This window comes from Podarcis liolepis, assembly GCF_965112155.1.
Source record: "Podarcis liolepis genome assembly, chromosome: 10".
NCBI classification, from domain to species: Eukaryota; Metazoa; Chordata; class Lepidosauria; order Squamata; family Lacertidae; genus Podarcis; species Podarcis liolepis.
In genome coordinates, this window is record NC_139562.1 from 6151924 (window position 1) to 6170262 (window position 18339).

Sequence of the window (18339 nt, forward strand, 5' to 3'; positions counted from 1 at the left end):
GTGTCCTTTCATACTGCAACACGGTGTGGTACGCTAGTTTGACATCAACTGATAGGAAGTGCCTACAGAGGGTGGTGAATACAGGACAAGATATTATGGGCTGTCCCGTGAAACCACTGGATGAAATAGCAGAAGAACGTTGCCTCAGGAGAGTAAGGAAAATTCTCAGGGATGATTCACACCCTGGCCGGCACTTTCTTGATCTCCTGCCCTCAGGCAGAAGATATATAGAAGCATGATTAGTCGCGCCAACAGGGTAAAGAACAGCTTCTATCCGTGGGCTGTTAGGCTGCTGAATGAAAAGATAACAACAGGGCAACTGACTTTTGGGTTTGGTGGGTGTGCGTGAGTAAACAAGGGGAATTAAGACTAAGAGAACCGAGTGGGGGGTGCTCATGTTAATCTAACTGTATACAAGTTGTACAAGTGACAAAGTATTTCAGTTTCAAAATAGTATTATTAGAACTACTCCCAAATCAGCAGTATGCTGGTAAGACTAAACTCTCAAAAGGAATATGCAATTACTGTACGTTTGGGGAACACTGTGTTAATGAATATAAGGGCCAAACTAGACACAACAGCACAACTTGGTTTTTAAAAAATCAAGCACAGCAGCCTCAATTTGGACCCTGGCGTTGCAGAGGGGGCGGGTTAAGGGCTTTTAACACCCCCCCCCACTGGTGTGATCCCAAACCAGATTAGGGATATGCATCGGAAAGGAAGCTCCCATACTAGAGTTGTTCCACTTTTTTATTATTAAAGTACAAAGAAGCAGATCACAGCGTCTTCTAATAATAAAGGGTACTCCCCCCCCCCTTACCCATTCTCGAGTGTGCAGAAGTGATACAGGACAGCCAAGCCTCTCCTGGAGCCGCCCCCTCCAAAATCCGCACTCGAAAGAGTTAATTTCACATAATTCTAAGATAGGAAGTAAAGATTCAAAAAGCTACAAGGAAGTGCCTTCTAAACAAAGTACAATGTGTTAAAAGAGTCCTTACGCTACACAAGTCTTGTAAGAGATACAGTAATGTTTATTATGGGGCGTTGGTGTTTTTTTTTTAAAGAAAGAGTCAACAGGTTTGGTTCACCTCCCCATCTTAGCCCAGTTGCATGCAGGTTTGGCCCATACAGATGCATGGCCTTGGGTTTAATATTCTTCCTCAGCATCCTCTTCCTCCCCGTCCGCAGAATCCCTCCCGACTTCCTCGTAATCCTTCTCCAGGGCAGCCAGGTCCTCCCGGGCTTCGGAGAACTCCCCTTCCTCCATGCCCTCCCCAACGTACCAGTGGACAAAGGCCCTCTTGGCATACATCAGGTCGAACTTGTGGTCCAGCCGGGCCCAGGCCTCCGCGATGGCGGTGGTGTTGCTCAGCATGCAGACAGCCCGCTGCACCTTTGCCAGGTCTCCTCCGGGCACCACCGTCGGCGGCTGGTAGTTGATGCCCACCTTGAAGCCAGTGGGACACCAGTCCACAAACTGGATGGACCTCCTGGTCTTGATGGCCGCAATGGCCGCGTTGACATCCTTGGGCACCACGTCCCCCCGGTAGAGCAGGCAACAAGCCATGTATTTGCCCCGGCGCGGGTCACACTTCACCATCTGGTTGGAGAACTCGAAGCAGGCATTGGTGATCTCCGGCACAGAGAGCTGCTCATGGTAGGCCTTCTCGGCCGAGATGATGGGGGCGTAGGTGGTCAAGGGGAAGTGGATCCTGGGGTAAGGCACCAGGTTGGTCTGGAATTCTATCAGGTCGACGTTCAGGGCGCCGTTGAACCTCAAGGAAGCAGTCACGGACGAGACGATCTGCCCGATCAACCTGTTGAGGTTGGTGTAGGTGGGGCGTTCGATGTCAAGGTTGCGGTTGCAGATGTCATAGATGGCTTCGTTGTCCACCATGAACGAGCAGTCGGAGTGCTCCAGGGTGGTGTGGGTGGTCAGGATGGAGTTGTAGGGCTCCACGACGGCCGTGGAGACCTGGGGGGCAGGATACACGGAGAACTCCAGTTTTGACTTCTTGCTGTACTCCACCGAGAGTCGCTCCATCAGGAGCGAAGTGAAGCCTGACCCTGTTCCTCCGCCGAAGCTGTGGAAGACCAAGAAACCTTGGAGGCCGCTGCATTGGTCAGCCTGCATCAGGAAGAGAAATTTGGTTATTAGCGATGGCTGTTGGCAATATAACAGCTCGGTTAGTAAGAACGTTGCTCGTCTTTCCCTGAAGCTGTGCACTCAAGGCCTCACAGACAACAGCTATGCAATCATGTACATATGCACAAAGCTCTACCTATCACCAGAGGACCAGGTTTAGGTGCTAACCATGGTTTGCCCGGTTGGGGTATCACAGTGAAGGAATGGGTTTCCAAAACCCAAAACTGACTGTGCAGGCAGTTTGAAACTGCACCAAAATCTCTATTTTTCCTTAGCTAAAAATCCATTACAGTGGTGCCTCGCAAGACGAAAAGAATCCGTTCCGCGAGTCTCTTCGTCTTGCGGTTTTTTCGTCTTGCGAAGCAAGCCCATTAGTGGTTTAGCGGATTAGCGCTATTAGCGGGCTTAGCGGATTAGCGCTATTAGCGGCTTAGCGGCTTAGCGGATCAGCTGATAAGCGGTTTAGTGGCTTAGCGGATCAGCTGATAAGCGGCTTAGCGGATCAGCTGTTAAGCAGCTTAGCGGATCAGCTGATAAGCAGCTTAGCGGATCAGCTGATAAGTGGCTTAGTGGCTTGGGAAAAAGGGGGGGGGAGGAAAAAAACCCCGCAGGAACTCGCAAGACATTTTCGTCTTGCGAAGCAAGCCCATAGGAAATTCGTTTTGCGAAGCACCTCCAAAACGGAAAACCCTTTCGTCTAGCGGGTTTTCCGTCTTGCAAGGCATTCGTCTTGCGGGGCACCACTGTAACTTGATCTCTGAGCTCAATGCATAAACAAAAGCCCGGCTGTATAGACAAGTGCTCAGAGCCCTCTCCTTTATCAGTTGTGACAGCAACTATGGCCTTCACTGTACCAGTAGTAGAACAGGACAGAGAGAAGACACGTCTGTGCTTTATCTTACGTCCTGGACACACTCTGACACACAGACCCAATCTGGGAACAGCGCCAGAGCGTGTTCCCGCAGATGATGACCTATTCTCCCAGATAAGAGTAGGAAGAGGAATATCCTTTTATGGTTGAGAGTACCAGTGCAGGAACATATGTGATGTCAACCTGCGTATGTAGGCCGACGTGGTTGGGCTCCTAAGGGAGGAGTGAGAGGTTGCCTGGAGGATATATAAACTGCATGAAACCTGCCATTTCTTTGGACTTGCTGTGGACTGACCACGCAAGTGCCTTCTGCTATCCGGAGAGCAGAATAAACTCTTTCTTTGAACCAACTCGGTGTCATTTTGACTTCCTTCCTCCTGTCCCGGAGCAACGCAGACCCAATTGGTGAACTCCAATAAGGCTACAACAGCAAACTGTGATGGGAGAAAACCAGGAAGTGGAGACGGAGGGAACCCACGACACATTCCCAAGTTGCCAAACCGTGGTTTCAAGGACTAGGTTTGTGGCACCTGAACATAGCCCACCTTAAAGCAGCAGGGCATTTGAGAGAAAACACTCAGTGATCCCAAGAGTCAAGGAGTACCTCTTCTAAGTCAGAGTTCCATTTAACCATTACTCCTAAAAGCAAACCATTTGAGATGTTAGAAACACCGGAAGTGGGATCCTCTAGGTAGCATAATCACTGATCTTCTGGACATTGGAAGGAGCCCAGAGTGGTGCAATGCAAAGCAGACCTGGACACGGAGTCGGAGGCTGCAGGGCACAAGATGTGGAGCAGGGTCTGGGGTCAGGACCCAGAGCTGACTGCTGAAGATAGGGAGGCCATTGCACGTGAGGCAGCTGGACAAGAACTTCCAGTGGAGCTTCCCAGACCACCAAGGCCTCTTGGGCCAGAGCCTGGATGCCTTGCACCGCTCATCACCAGTCCAGCAGCACATTAGGAGGGAGGCTGTGGCCTGCTGACGGCGTGGCCACCACCTTCAAGCCAGAGGTTGACTCTTTAAGGCTCTGAAGCTCTCTCAAGGGGGAGGAGCCTGGATACAAAGGCATAAAAGGCCCCTATCTGCTCACTCGGAGCTGCCTGTGCTCCAGCATGTTTGGACCAGCCTTGCCACTTTCCCCATCAGACCAGTTCACAACACTGTGCACCAAAACCCATCCCATGTGCCTCCAGATAAGAGATCAGGTGATGGGAAGGACCTCTGAGCAAGGCGTCGGAAGGTCATGCCAGCCAAAAAATGTAGACAACTCTGGGATGGGCAGACAAGATGGCCTGACTTTTTATTAAGATGGTTTCCTGTGTTTGGCTCCAGCCTGGCTATGAAGATTTGTGAATTAAGCTTTTATGCCATCCTATGGCGTTAGCATGTGTGTGTGTGTGTGTGCAGGGGAAACTTAACCATTTTGCGAATCCTGCCCAGGACTGTGTCAATGATCTCCTTCCCGATGGTGTAGTGGCCTCGGGCATAGTTGTTGGCTGCGTCTTCCTTGCCGCTGATCAGCTGTTCGGGATGGAAGAGGGAGTGATAAGGCCCTGTGCGGATTTCATCTGTAGGGAGAGAGGTAAGAGCAGGGGTCAGCAAACTTTTTTCGCAGGGAGCTGGTCCACTGTCCCTCAGACTTTGGGGGGGCGGACTATATGGGGGGGGAATCCCCCCACCAACTGTCCCCTCCCTTCTCCACAGCACCAGACGAGCTCCGGTGGCTGCTTACCTGTGCCTTGTGAGCGGCAGAGGCTGGAGATGGCGGTGACAGGATAATAATAACAATAGTACGGTAATATTTTTTTATTTATACCCCGCCCATCTGGCTGAGTTTCCCCAGCCACTCTGGGTGGCTCCCAATCGAGTGTTTAAAAACAATACAGCATTAAATATTAAAAACTTCCCTAAACAGGGCTACCTTCAGATGCCTTTTGAAAGGGGGGAGGGCGTTCCACAGGGTAGGCGCCACCACCGAGAAGGCCCTCTGTCTGGTTCCCTGCAACCTCACTTCTCGCAGGGAGGGAACTGCCAGAAGGCCCTCGGCGCTGGATCTCAGTGTCTGGGCTGAACGATGGGGGTGGAGACGCTCCTTCAGGTGTACTGGGCCGAGGCCGTTTAGGGCTTTAAAGGTCAGCACCAACACTTTGAATTGTGCTCGGAAACGTACTGGGAGCCAATGCCGATCTCTCAGAACCGGTGTTATGTGGTCTTGGCGGCTGCTCCCAGTCAGCAGTCTAGCTGCCGCATTCTGGATTAATTGCAGTTTCCGGGTCACCTTCAAAGGTAGCCCCACGTAGAGCGCATTGCGGCACTAAAGGGCTGTCTCCAGAGAGGGGCTGCTCTGCTTTAAATAGTGCTCAGCTACCCGCAGCTCCTGTCCCTTGCGAGCGGCAGGGGCTGGGGGTGGCGGTGGAGGGACGATGAGCGGCGCAAAATTGCTGGCTCTGGAGAGGGGCTGCTTAAAATGGCGCTCAGCCTATTGTGGCGCAACAAAGCCCAGCCCCCTTCCTCCTCTAGGCAGGGCAGGGAGAAGCCAGGAGGAGGGAGGGAGGATGCACCGTCGTGGGAGGGGGGGAATGGCGCAGCCTGGATGATCAGAATCCCCATGCTGATCCACACGGCAATTCCCGGACCATCCGCGGGCCGGATCCAGAAGGCAATTGGGCCGGAGCCGGCCCCATGGCTTTAGTTTGCCCACCCATGGATAAGAGGGAGTCCACAGGCACAATAAATAGGAAAATGCCCTTTGTTACTCTAATATGGAGTACCCTCCAACACCTCTTGCCATTGGCCCTGTTGTTGGGAGTTTGAGTCCTCAACATCTGCAGGGCGCCATGTTTGTCCTGCCTCTAACTGTTTGCCTACTTTCACGAAAATCCAAAGGAAGTGATGTAGTTTGCTTCTACAGTCATACCTCGGGTTGAAGTAGCTTCAAGTTAAGTATTTTTGGGTTGCACTCCGCGGCGACCCGGAAGTAACAATGATGTCGCGTGCATGCGCGGAAGCAGCGAAACGCGACCCGCGCAGTCGCATCATACGTTTACTTCAGGATGCAAATAGAGCTCCAGAACGGATCCCGTTCGTATCCAGAGGTACCACTGTACATTAGACTCACCCCCGGAATTGTAACCCATTATTTCAGGGGCAAACCTAGACTACTTCACCCGGGTCAAAGACCCAGTTTGGCACTCACCACCCTTCACACACATTTGCGTACACACACAGAAGCTGGGAGCCTCAATAGCACCCCTCTGGAGGCTTCCCCCCCCGGGGGGCAAAAAATTCAAGTAGTCTCCCCGTAGCTACGGCACTGCTTTATTTAATCATATGCTGCAACTTTGTCAAATCCTAGCAAGAGAACACAATGCAAGGAAAGTAGTTTACAGTCGTACCTCAGAAGTCAAATGGAATCTGTTCCAGAAGTCCATTCAACTTCCTAAACGTTCGGAAACCAAAGCGCAGCTTCTGATTGCCTCAAGAAGCTCCCGCAGCCAATTGGAAGCCGTGGATTGTCCCCATCGGACATTCAGGTTCCAAAGAACGTTCGCAAACTGGAACACTCACTTCCGGGTTTGCGGCGTTCGGGAGCCAAAGCATCCTAGTACCAAAGTGTTAGGGATCCAAGGCACAGCTGTACTTGAAGTCTCCAAACATAAAAATAGCTGGACAACTTACATCCCCACCAATAATACAGATTTGAAAGGCACAGCAGCCTTGCCAGCAAAAGTGGCAAGGACGGTACTGTGGTACCTCTGGTTGCGAACAGGATCTGTTCTGGAGGCCTGTTCGCAACCTGAAAAGAACGCAACCTGTGTGCGTGCACGGGTCGCGATTCGCCACTTCTGCGCATGATGCCATTTTGCACGTCTGCGCATGCGCATGCGGCGAAACCCGGAAGTAACCCTTTCCGGTACTTCCAAGTTGCCGCGGGATGCAACCTGAAAACGTGCAACCTGAAGCAAATGTAACATGAGGTATGACTAGTAGCCTAGTGGCCCTGTACATACCGTATTTTTCGCTCTATAGGACGCAGTTTTCCCCCTCCAAAAATGAAGGGGAAATGTGTGTGCGTCCTATGGAGCGAATGCAGGCTCCTTGGCTTCAGCGATAGCAACGTGAAGCCTCTGAAGTGCAGAGGGAGAGCTCCCCCCGCGCTCCGGAGGCTTCGCGTTGCTTTCGCTGAAGCCGCCTAAAGCCCCCGGAGCGCAGGGAACTCCCGCTGCGCTCCGGGGGCTTCAGGCAGCTATCTGCAAGCCTTCAGAGCACAGCAGGAGTTCCCGCCGTGCTCCGAAGCCTTGCAAATGGTCTCCTGAAGCCTGGATAGCGAGAGGGGTCGGTGCACACCGATCCCTCTTGCTCTCCAGGCTTTGCTTCGCTGGAGAGGCGCTGCACAGTTTTCCCTCTCTGTGCGGCGCCCCTTCAGCGAAGCAGGGGGAGAAATGGAAGGGGCTCAGTTTCTCCTGCCACTTCGCTGGAGGGGCGCTGAGCAGAGAGGGGGAGAAATTCCCCCCCCTGTTCTCCCCCTCCTATTGTCCGGTGCGGCCTATGGTCCAGTGCATCCTATAGAGCGAAAAATACGGTACTTCCCATGCAAAAGGTCCCTGCATGTACTGGTAGAACTGGAAAATTCTCATGCCTGAAAACCCGCTCTTTAAAGCTGAAGTGGAAGAAACAGCAATTTGGATTGCTGTTTGCTCCATTTGCTGCTAAAGAGTCTGTATTCCCAGGGAGTGCTTGGATGCAGTGCTTTAAAGCCCAGACCTGTTCTTTGAAACAAAGAAGTTTGGGTGAGCCCCAAGGCAGCTCTCTGTGTCTTGCGCCTAGGTGAGTTGGCAGCACTCACTACTGGACAGTGACAAAACGTCCCAGAGGTCGTTTTCATCCCAGTGGATCTCGGCAGATTACCTATGACAGTCGGTTCCAAGTCAATGAAGACTGCCCTGGGCACATGCTTCCCGGACGCAGTCTCGCAGAAGAACGTCTCGAAAGAAGCGTCCACCTGCTCCGTCTCTGGCAGGATTTTGGGAGCTGCCTGGTTCCCGGCGATGGTGCCGTCTGTCTGAATCCCATGTTCCAGGCAGTAGAGCTCCCAGCAGGCATTGCCCATTTGCACTCCAGCTTGCCCAATGTGGATCGACAGGCACTCCCTCTGGAATGGAAGGGGACAGAGAGAAAGATGCTTAAACACCCTTCACCAGCAAGAATAATAATACAGTGGTACCTCAGGTTGCATACGCTTCAGGTTACAGAATCTGCTAACCCAGAAATAGTGCTTCAGGTTAAGAACTTTGCTTCAGGATGAGAACAGAAATCGTGCTCCGGCGGCGCGGCAGCAGCGAGCGGCCCCATTAGCTAAAGTAGTGCTTCAGGTTAAGAACAGTTTCAGGTTAAGAACGGACCTCTGGAACGAATTAAGTACTTAACCTGAGGTACCACTGTAATAAATAAATAAATAAATAAAATAATAATAATAATAATAATAATAATAATAATACTTTATTATTTATACCCCGCCCATCTGGCTGGGCTTCCCCAGCCTCTCTGGGCGGCTTCCAACAAAATATTAAAATACAGTAATGCATCAAACATTAAAAGCTTCCCTAAACAGGGCTGCCTTCAGATGTCTTCTAAAAGTCCGGTAGTTGTTGTTCTCTTTGACATCTGGTGGGAGGGTGTTCCCCAGGGAGGGCGCCACCACCGAGAAGGCCCTCTGCCTGGTTCCCTGTAACTTGGCTTCTCGCAGCGAGGGAACCGCCAGAAGGCCCTCGGAGCTGGACCTCAGCGTCCGGGCAGAACGATGGGGGTGGAGACGCTCATTCAGGGATACTGGGCTGAGGTTGGACTGAGCATAACCTTGGGGCAAATTCTTGGCACAACACCGATTCTCTCTTATTTAATACAGTGGTACCTCGGGTTACATACGCTTCAGGTTACAGACTCCACTAACCCAGAAATAGTGCCTAAGGTTAAGAACTTTGCTTCAGGATGAGAACAGAAATCGTGCTCCGGCGGCGCGGCAGCAGCGGGCGGCCCCATTAGCTAAAGTGGTGCTTCAGGTTAAGAACAGTTTCAGGTTAAGAACGGACCTCTGGAACGAATTAAGTACTTAACCCGAGGTACCACTGTAGTGGGGGAAATCCCAGTGAGGTCTGCAGTGCACAGATGGGGGGGTGCACAAGATGGGGGGCACCCCATTTAATCCCCACAAAAGCCTGAGAGGTCACTCTGCGAGCTTTATGGCCAAGTGGGGATTTGAACCCGCTTCTTGCTCCTAATCTGATGCTCTAGCCATTATGCTGCACTGGCTATAAAGATGCGGCTTGCCGTTGGTTTATTGATTGTACTTTAGAAATTATTTATTGTGATTGTTAGGAGTGGATTTCTGTTTAATTTTTATATGCTGATATTTAATATCATTCTATACTATTCTATTCTATACTAGTCAAGGGACGCGGGTGGCGCTGTAGGTTAAACCACAGAGCCTAGGGCTTGCCGACCAGAAGTTTGGCAGTTCGAATACCCGCGACGGGGTGAGCTCCCGTTGCTCAGTCCCTGCTCCTGCCAACGCCGTTTACCTTCCCGCCGGACCGGTTCCTATTTATCTACTTGCACTTTGACGTGCTTTCCAACTGCTAGGTTGGCAGGAGCAGGGACCGAGCAACAGGAGCTCACCCTGTCACGGGGATTCGAACCGCCGACCTTCCGATCAGCAAGCCCAAGAGGCTCAGTGGTTTAGACCACAGCACCACCCGCGTCCTTATATTCAGGTGTATCCTAGAGCAAAAGATACCCCAGGAGGCTTCGTTTGGACAGAACGAGAGTGCAAACTTCCATTGTTAATGCTAAATACATTCGTCCTGGTAAATGAGCCACCGTAGTTGCTAGAGGGCCATGAAAATTTGTATCCCAGGCTTTTTAGACTCGTCTACCTGTGTACTATCTGAAACCAAAGGGGCACATTGGTTGCCAGATGTGATTCCCTCCCCCAGCTCGGCTGATAAACCCTTGGTCTTATGATAGCCACGTGTTTAAAACAACCCCATTATTCCTAAAGAGATTCCATCCTTATCTTTTGTGGCCAGCAATCAATAATAGACCTTAACTGCAATAAAAATCTATGCTGCAGTTTGCTATGCCAGAGACTCTTTGTGGCTGGAGCCTCCGGCCTGGATTGGATGAGCTTCTGTGATGTCACAAAGGGACAGGGCAGCCAGGAGAGTCAGGGATGGGAAAATGTGTGTGTGTTTCGCTACCTTGGCTTTTCATTTTTTCCAATCATTTCTACACCAGTTTGTGAATATATTTTTTTAAAGTCTTCAGGAAAGTTTGCCAGCGTTTCGTGTGACTTTCTCCTACTATATACATTTTTCGATGCAATTTTGCCTACTATTCGCATTTTTGCAAAGCGAATGCTGATTCAGCAAGCCTGCCTTTAAATGTGAACGGAATCAAATTTAATCCCCCGTCCCTGGGAAAAGCTTAACTACTGTTGCCTGCGCTGCTCAAATCAGAGAGTCTAAGAAAGGAGGAGGCAGGAGTCTGGGGCAGAAGGCCAAAGATGAGTTGTATTTTGTGGTGATGGTGAGGAGGACTAACGCGTCCAGAAGACAACATAATCCAGAGGAGGAGGAGAGAAGATTGCGAGAGACAGAGACAGAGACACAGACACACAGACACACACACACACACACACACACACACACGTGTGGAATCAGGCGTAGCTGAGCAAAATTCAGTTTTACATACCAATTTCAAATATTATTAGTGTACTTTTCCATCTATAAGACGCCCCCATGTATAAGACAACCCCTATTTGGGGGGACTCAAAATTAAAGATGCCACAGAGTTGTTGAGCTTTTTAGGGGGAATTACCCAGAGGGATGCGGGTGGCGCTGTGGGTTAAATCACAGAGCCTAGGACTTGCCGATCAGAAGGCCGGTGGTTCGAATCCCCGCACCGGGTGAGCTCCCGTTGCTCAATCCCTGCTCCTGCCAACCTAGCAGTTTGAAAGCACGTCAAAGTGCAAGTAGATAAATAGGTACCACTCCGGCGGGTAGGTAAATGGCATTTCCGTGCACTGCTCTGGTTCGCCAGAAGCGGCTTAGTCCTGCTGGCCACGTGACCCGGAAGCTGTACGCCGGCTCCCTCGACCAGTAAAGCGAGATGAGCGCCACAACCCCAGAGTCGGCCATGACTGGACCTAATAGTCAGGGGTCCCTTTACCTTTACCTTTTTTACCCAGAGTTATTGAGCTTTTATCAGGGGGGATTGCCAAAAATCGCTCAACCGCAGGGGTCACTAAATCCACCTCCCATCTGCCCCATCGCCGGCAGAAGCTGCCAATCGCACACCCAACTGCCAAAGTGTCAGCCAATCAACATCATCCATTGATGCAGCAACCAATAACATGCACAATAGCCGCTGACAGCCTCGGCAGCAACCAATCAAACGTCCCCCCTATGCACTACCCATGCGTAAGACGACTCCCATTTTTCAGCATGATTTTTTACAGAAAAAAAACATAGTCTTATACATGGAAAAGTACAGTATTTATTAAAACTGTATACCGCCCTTCATCCAAAGATCATAGGGTGGCTCACGACAGAAAAATACAAAACGAGGACACAAAATACGTAATAAAACAAAAAGCACTGGAAGACACAAGACCTACCCACTCTGGAAGAATGGCAAATGCAACTAATAACTATATGGAAATGGCGGAAATGACTGGCAGAATCCGAGACCAGGGAGAAGAGTCGGTGGAAGAAGATTGGAGTAAATTTAAAACTTATTTACAGAAACACTGTAAAATTTTTGAATGCTGATGACGTTGAAATGAATTGAAGGAGTTCTAGCAATAAGGTAAAATGTAAGATGGGATTGATAAATAGAGAAACTAAATTGGATACGAACTTGCTGAACCAATTTTTTAAAAAAGATACAAAAAACGGAGGCGTGAGGAAGTCAGGAAAACAAGTTAACTAAAGATGAGAAATCAAAAAAGAGGGAGTTTTGCTTTTTTCCATATGTGTTTTTCTTTTTATTCTTTTTTCTTTTTTGTGTTTAATGTTTGTATTTTTGTATTTTGATTTTGTATTTCTTTGTTTATGTATTTTTTCTGAATTTCTCTTATTGATAAAACTTAATAAAATATTAATAATAATAAAAAACAAAATACGTAATAAAACAAAAACAAACCAGTAATCTCTCCCACATCCGTCTCTGCAGCCCTAGCAGGTGCTGCAACCTTCCTACATCTTGACCTCAGCCCCCAGAGGTGCCATAGCTGTCAACGTTTCCCTTTTTTTAAGGGAAATTTCCTTATTCCGAATAGGATTCCTCACAAGAAAAGGGAAAAGTTGACAGCTATGAGAGGTGCACTGCTCCATTGTCTCCCGATACAGATGGATGCCATAGAATGTGAATCAGCCAAAAGGCTTGGTTATAGTGAAACATTTTTGCCTGGTGCCTAAAGATATTTAAGGAAGGCGCCAGGCAAGCCTAGCTGGGGAGAGCATTACACAACTGGGGAGCCACCATTGAAAAGGCCCCGTTCTCGTGCTGCCACCCTCCAGACCCCTCAAAGAGGAGCCACACAAAGAAGGGCCTCAGGGGATCGCAGGGTCTGGGTCATTTCATAGCCAGCAACATTAACCATTTGCTTTTAAATCATTGTTAAAAGATGTATTTTAAATGGTTGTAACCCACCCTGGGTTGTAATTGTAAATTGTTGTAACCCACCCTAGACAGCATCTAAAAAAGCAGAGACATCACCTTGCTGACAAAGGTCCATATAGTTCAAGCTCTGGTTTTCCCAGTAGTGATGTATGGAAGTGAGAGCTGGACCATAAAGAAGGCTGATCGCCGAAGAATGGATGCTTTTGAATTCTGGTGCTGGAGGAGACTCTTGAGAGTCCCATGGACTGCAAGAAGATCCAACCTCTCCATTCTGAAGGGAATCAGCCCTGAGTGCTCACTGGAAGGACAGATCGTGAAGCTGAGGCTCCAATACTTTGGCCACCTCATGAGAAGAAGAGAAGAAGAAGAGTTTGGATTTGATATCCTGCTTTATCACTACCCGAAGGAGTCTCAAAGCAGCTAACATTCTCCTTTCCCTTCCTCCCCCACAACAAACACTCTATGAGGTGAGTGGGGCTGAGAGACTTCAAAGAAGTGTGACTAGCCTAAGGTCATCCAGCAGCTGCATGTGGAGAAGCGGAGACGCGAACCCGGTTCACCAGATTACGAGTCCACTGCTCTTAACCACTACACCACACACCACACCACAAGAGAAGACTCCCTTGAAAAGACCCTGATGTTGGGAAAGATGGAGGGCACAAGGAGAAGGGGACGACAGAGGACGAGATGGTTGGATAGTGTTCTCAAAGAGACCAACATGAGTTTGACCAAACTGCGGGAGGCAGTGGAAGACAGGAGTGCCTGGCGTGCTCTGGTTCAGGGGGTCACGAAGAGTTGGACATGACTAAACGACTAAACAACAACAACCCACCCTGGGACCTCAGGGTGAAGAGCAGATAATAAACATTTGGCTGAAGAGCTCTGTTTTTCAAACCAAGGGCACTTCACTTACAGATGTCTCTTATATTGAGCATTCATCCCGATTCGTTTGCAAGGGGATTGGATAACATTGGCTAGTCAGTGTGCATTTGTCCTGGCTTGTTTGCAGGGGGAGGCGAGATGATGTTGCATCAAAGCAAGCGCGTCTTCCTGACATTTTCCTTCTTGCAAAAAAGCCCAAGCTTTTGGCAAAGCAGGTTTGTGGCTCGAGCTCTCGGATCGACTATAATTGCGCCACCTGGATTGGCCGCTATGCAATGGAATCCTACCCCAAACTAGGAACATCTTGGAAGCTCCCCAAACTGATGGAAGCAGGCTGATCATCCTGGTTGACCATAAATGCAGTACCATACAATGCAGGAGCGTCTCCACCTCCATCGTTCTACCCGGACACTGAGGTCCAGCACCGAGGGCCTTCTGGCAGTTCCTTCACTGCGAGAAGCCAAGTTACAGGGAACCAGGCAGAGGGCCTTCTCGGTAGTGGCGCCTTCCCTGTGGAACACCCTCCCACCAGATGTCAAAGAGAACAACAACTACCAGACTTTTAGAAGACATCTGAAGGCAGCCCTGTTTAGGGAAGCTTTTAATGTTTGATGTATTATAGTATTTTAATATTCTTTTGGAAGCCGCCCAGAGTGGCTGGGGAAGCCCAGCCAGATGGGCGGGGTATAAATAATAAATTATTATTATTATTATATTATATACCACTTCCATTCAGCTGTGCTGAACTCCCGCAGTTACTTTCGATGACTCCACATAGCGCCTTCCCTTTTGGTTTTGGTTTTTTTAAGAGGGAGTTGTGGCAAGACTTTGGTTCAGAGCCCAGAAATGGCCCGAGAGACAAGAGCGCCTCAATAACAGGTGTAAAACCCGGCGAAATCTGTTCAGCATATTTGAGATGCCGCGACCATGACACATGCGTGCTTTTTGGGCGGAGAAATAAAGCAGAAGCAGCATTCATTTTTTAAAAGAAGCTTTATCCCAGTGAGATGACTACGGTCAGCCACAGCCTGAGCCTCGTTCTTCCAACTGCAGCGAGATTATGAGTCATGTGTCAAGAACACAACGCGAAGGATCAGAGGAGAGTTTGTCCAGTCCTTCGTTCCCTCCCTCCCTCATCCTACAATGGTCAGCCCCGGGAAGCCTACAGGCGATCAAAATGCGAGATGACCACACCAGCTTCTGCTCATCAGATCTGACAGCTGCTTTTCACGCTGCCCTCTGCAACACGCCACAGTCCATCTATGTACGATGGGAGTTCTAATTGTGGCTCTTCTGTCCCAATTTGCTGGAGTCACTCAGAGGACATTCCTTGCGGCCAGCAAAGAAGAGAAGTCCCCACTCCCCTTTTTCTTCTCTCTCAACAGTTTGCCAAGTGGTAGCACCTGCTCCCGACGCAACCACAGAGCAAGAAAGCCAGTCTGGAATTGCAGAAGATATCCTCAGCCGGCGGACAGCCGTCTCTTGGCTTCCACGTGCAACTGTTAAAGCATACCACCCCCCAACTTAAAAAAATTAAAATAATAATAAAAAAGCTTAATCCATTTTCTGCTCCAGGATCATACAAGATCAAAATTGTACAGGGTTTTTTTTTTCTTCCCCTTCCAGGAATTCCAACTAAACACTGTTGGACTGGCAAGTTTTCCTAGTTAAACTTCCATGCAAATACTCAACTGGGCAACTTGATAACAAGAGAACAATAGGTCTTTGAATCCAAAATTTTGCTGGGTTAAGGAGTGAAGTCACAGCTCAGAAATTCAGCTCATGCAATATAGACTTCCAGAACTGCCCTGTCAATGGACCTGGGCCTACTCACGAGTAAAGACCAACAATGGATCTCCTTTTTGGGATAAAGCACTCTAGATTTTTGGACTCCCCCCACACCCCCTAAGCAGCTATCTTAATTAAAATCCATTAAGATTAGCATAAATAAATGAAATGCAAGCAGCAGTCCTTTGGAAGAGCTTCCCAGAAGTTTCAGCTAAACTTTTTTTTGAGGTTGTCCCAGAGTCTATAGTTTTGAAACATTCACAAATAATATATATATTTTTTCTTTTTCTGGAAAGGGGGAGCGACTCTATTCTTTTACCATATCAGCCCTTGGGATTAGAGTAGACAAAGGCAATATGGCAGTTTCCTCTTATACAGGGGAGGGGAATAAGGGGGAGAAATCTGCAAAAGTACAGTAATCTCCTACCTAAACCATGCTCATAACTGAAGTGTGAAATAATGTAGGGTAAAGGGCAGGAGGAAAGGGGAGGTGGAAAAAACGAGAGCGGGACTTTCTACAGCAGAAGAACACATTTTATGCCTCTAAAGATCCAGAGGGAAAAGAGAGCTCAGCTGTCAGAAAGGAGACCCACAACTTTGCAAGAAGATCAGCTAAGCCCCTGAACAGAGAAAAACTAAGGGGAGGGGTGTGCGGAAAAGACCCCCTCCCCCTAAACTCCCCTTTTGCTACAGCCTAGCTTTTACCTTATAAGGAGCAAACACCAGCCCAAATGAGCTTAAAAGTATTCATCAATAACCCTTCCAGAAAAGTTAACTGAAAGTTCTCAAAAAGATCCACAGCCCAGATAAAATCCATACATGCAGCACTCAAGCGACAGTTTCAAATCCAAAGGAGAATCTACAATGCCATCAGCTTACCATAATGGTTCTATACGCTTGCTAAGATTCCAGCAAAAAAACAACAACCAGCTGCTTTCTCGGCTCCCAGCAAATTTATAACCCAGCAAGAATTGACTCCACCTGAAGATGAAGTCCTCTCCTCATTTAAAGCAACAGAGGCGCTTTTTCAAAAAATGCCAGGAAAAGGCTGGAATCGGCCGCAATAGTTGGCTGCTGGCTTATGCCTCTGCTTGCTGTCAGGTTCGGAGTTAAACGGCTGCTGAGAAATCCTCACATCCTTTCAGAGAGCATCCCTCAGAAAACAGGGGAAGGAGTGACTACTATGTCCCGACCCCCCCCCCCCCGAAGGATCCTGCACTGTGCACACTTTCGTGGTGGTGGGGAACCCACAGGTGTCGGTTTTCCAATACTGCCAATGTGGTGATATTATTATTATTATTATTATTATTATTATTATTATTATTATTATTATTATTAATTTATATCCCACCCATCTGGCTGGGTTTCCCCAGCCACTCTGGGCGGCTTCCAACTGAATATTAAAAACAATACAGCATCAGACATTAAAAACTTCCCTAAACAGGGCTGCCTTCAGATGTCTTTTAAAAGTAAAATAGTTGTTTATTGCCTTGACATCTGCTGGGAGGGCGTTCCACAGGGCAGGCGCCACTACGAAGAAGGCCCTCTGCCTGGTTCCCTGTAGCTTTGCTTCTCGCAGTGAGGGAACCGCCAGAAGACCCTCGGAGCTGGATCTCAGTGGTAGAATGATGGGAGTGGAGATGCTCCTTCAGGTATACAGTGGTAGCTCGCAAGACGAATGCCTCGCAAGATGAAAAACGCGCAAGACGAAAGAGTTTTCCCTTTTTTTAGTCGTTCCGCAAGACGAATTTCCCTATGGGCTTGCTTCGCAAGACGAAACGTCTTGCGAGTTCTTGCGAGTTTGTTTCCTTTTTCTTAAAGCCGCTAAGCCGTTAATAGCCGTGCTACGCAAGACGAAAAAACCGCAAGACGAAGAGACTCGCGGAACGGATTAATTTCGTCTTGCGAGGCACCACTGTACTGGACCGAGGCCGTTTAGGGTTTTAAAGGTCAACGCCAACACTTTGAATTGTGCTTGGAAACATGCTTGGGAGCCAATGAAGATATTTCAGGACTGGTGTTATATAGTCTCGGCGGCCGCTCCTAGTCACCAGTCTAGCTGCCACATTCTGCATTAATTGCAGTTTCTGAGTCACCTTCAAAGGTAGCCCCATGTAGAGTGTATTGCAGTAGTCCAAGAGGGAGATAACTAGAGCATGCACCACTCTGGTGAGACAGTCCCCGGGCAGCTAGGGTCTCATCCTGCATACCAGATGGAGCTGGTAGACAGCTGCCCTGGACACAGAATTGACTTGTGCCTCCATGGACAGCTGTGAGTCCAAAATGACTCCCAGGCTGCACACCTGGTCCTTCAGGGGCACAGTTACCCCATTCAGGATCAGGGAGTCCTCCTCACCTGCCCGCCCCCTGTGCCCCCAAAACAGTACTTCTGTATTGTCAGGATAGGGGAAATTTTTTGTTTCTTTTACAGCTAGGAACATATTGCGCTTCCTGCTCTTAGCTTAGCTGCAGTATACCATGCAGGCGTTGGCTACCATGGGACTGGATTACTGCAATGCTCTCTGTGTGGGGCTACCCTTGGTTTGGAAGCTGCAGCTATGGTTTGCAACAGATGGGGGGCTGGGGGGCAAGCCCTCCCTCAAACAAGAAGCTTGGCTCCTCCAATTGCTGGACTGGAGTAGCAGATCGTGAGCACATAACACCAGGGGCGAACGAAGGCGTGACACCCGGGACTGGGTGTACGTACGCCACCGCACATGCACTGTACATAGCGGTTTGCCGCCGCTCCAGCACTGTACAGACAGTGCCGGGCTCCTCTGCTCACGACTACAGCTGCAAACGGAGGATCCTCTACATGTGGCTGTAGCAGCGATGTACAGCGCCCAAGTGGCGCAGAGGCAAACCGCTATGTAGAGAGCATGCGTGCGATGCTACACATGCGCTGTACATAGCGGTTTGCCGCCAGCGCCGGGATCCTCGGCTCAGAATCCTCCACATGCAGCTGCAGC

The 18339-nt window shown here is 49.3% G+C and overlaps 1 protein-coding gene across 2 annotated transcripts; it reads right to left on the reverse strand.

Annotated features, from left to right (window-relative positions):
• Window positions 1–732: 732 nt before the first annotated feature.
• On the reverse strand, window positions 733–16475 carry TUBAL3 (tubulin alpha like 3). Of its 2 annotated transcripts, none has more exons than XM_083461449.1 (4): window positions 16250–16475; window positions 7928–8171; window positions 4439–4587; window positions 733–2128 (listed from the first exon to the last, which is right to left on the reverse strand). In XM_083461449.1, exons 1-4 carry the CDS (start codon window positions 16250–16252, stop codon window positions 1148–1150), a joined length of 1377 nt encoding a protein of 458 aa, XP_083317575.1. In that variant the 5' UTR covers window positions 16253–16475; the 3' UTR covers window positions 733–1147. The 2 variants fall into 2 exon arrangements, with proteins under 2 accessions (XP_083317575.1, XP_083317576.1); XM_083461450.1 differs by lacking the exon at window positions 16250–16475 and adding an exon at window positions 11252–11418.
• Between the last annotated feature and the right edge of the window lie 1864 nt (window positions 16476–18339).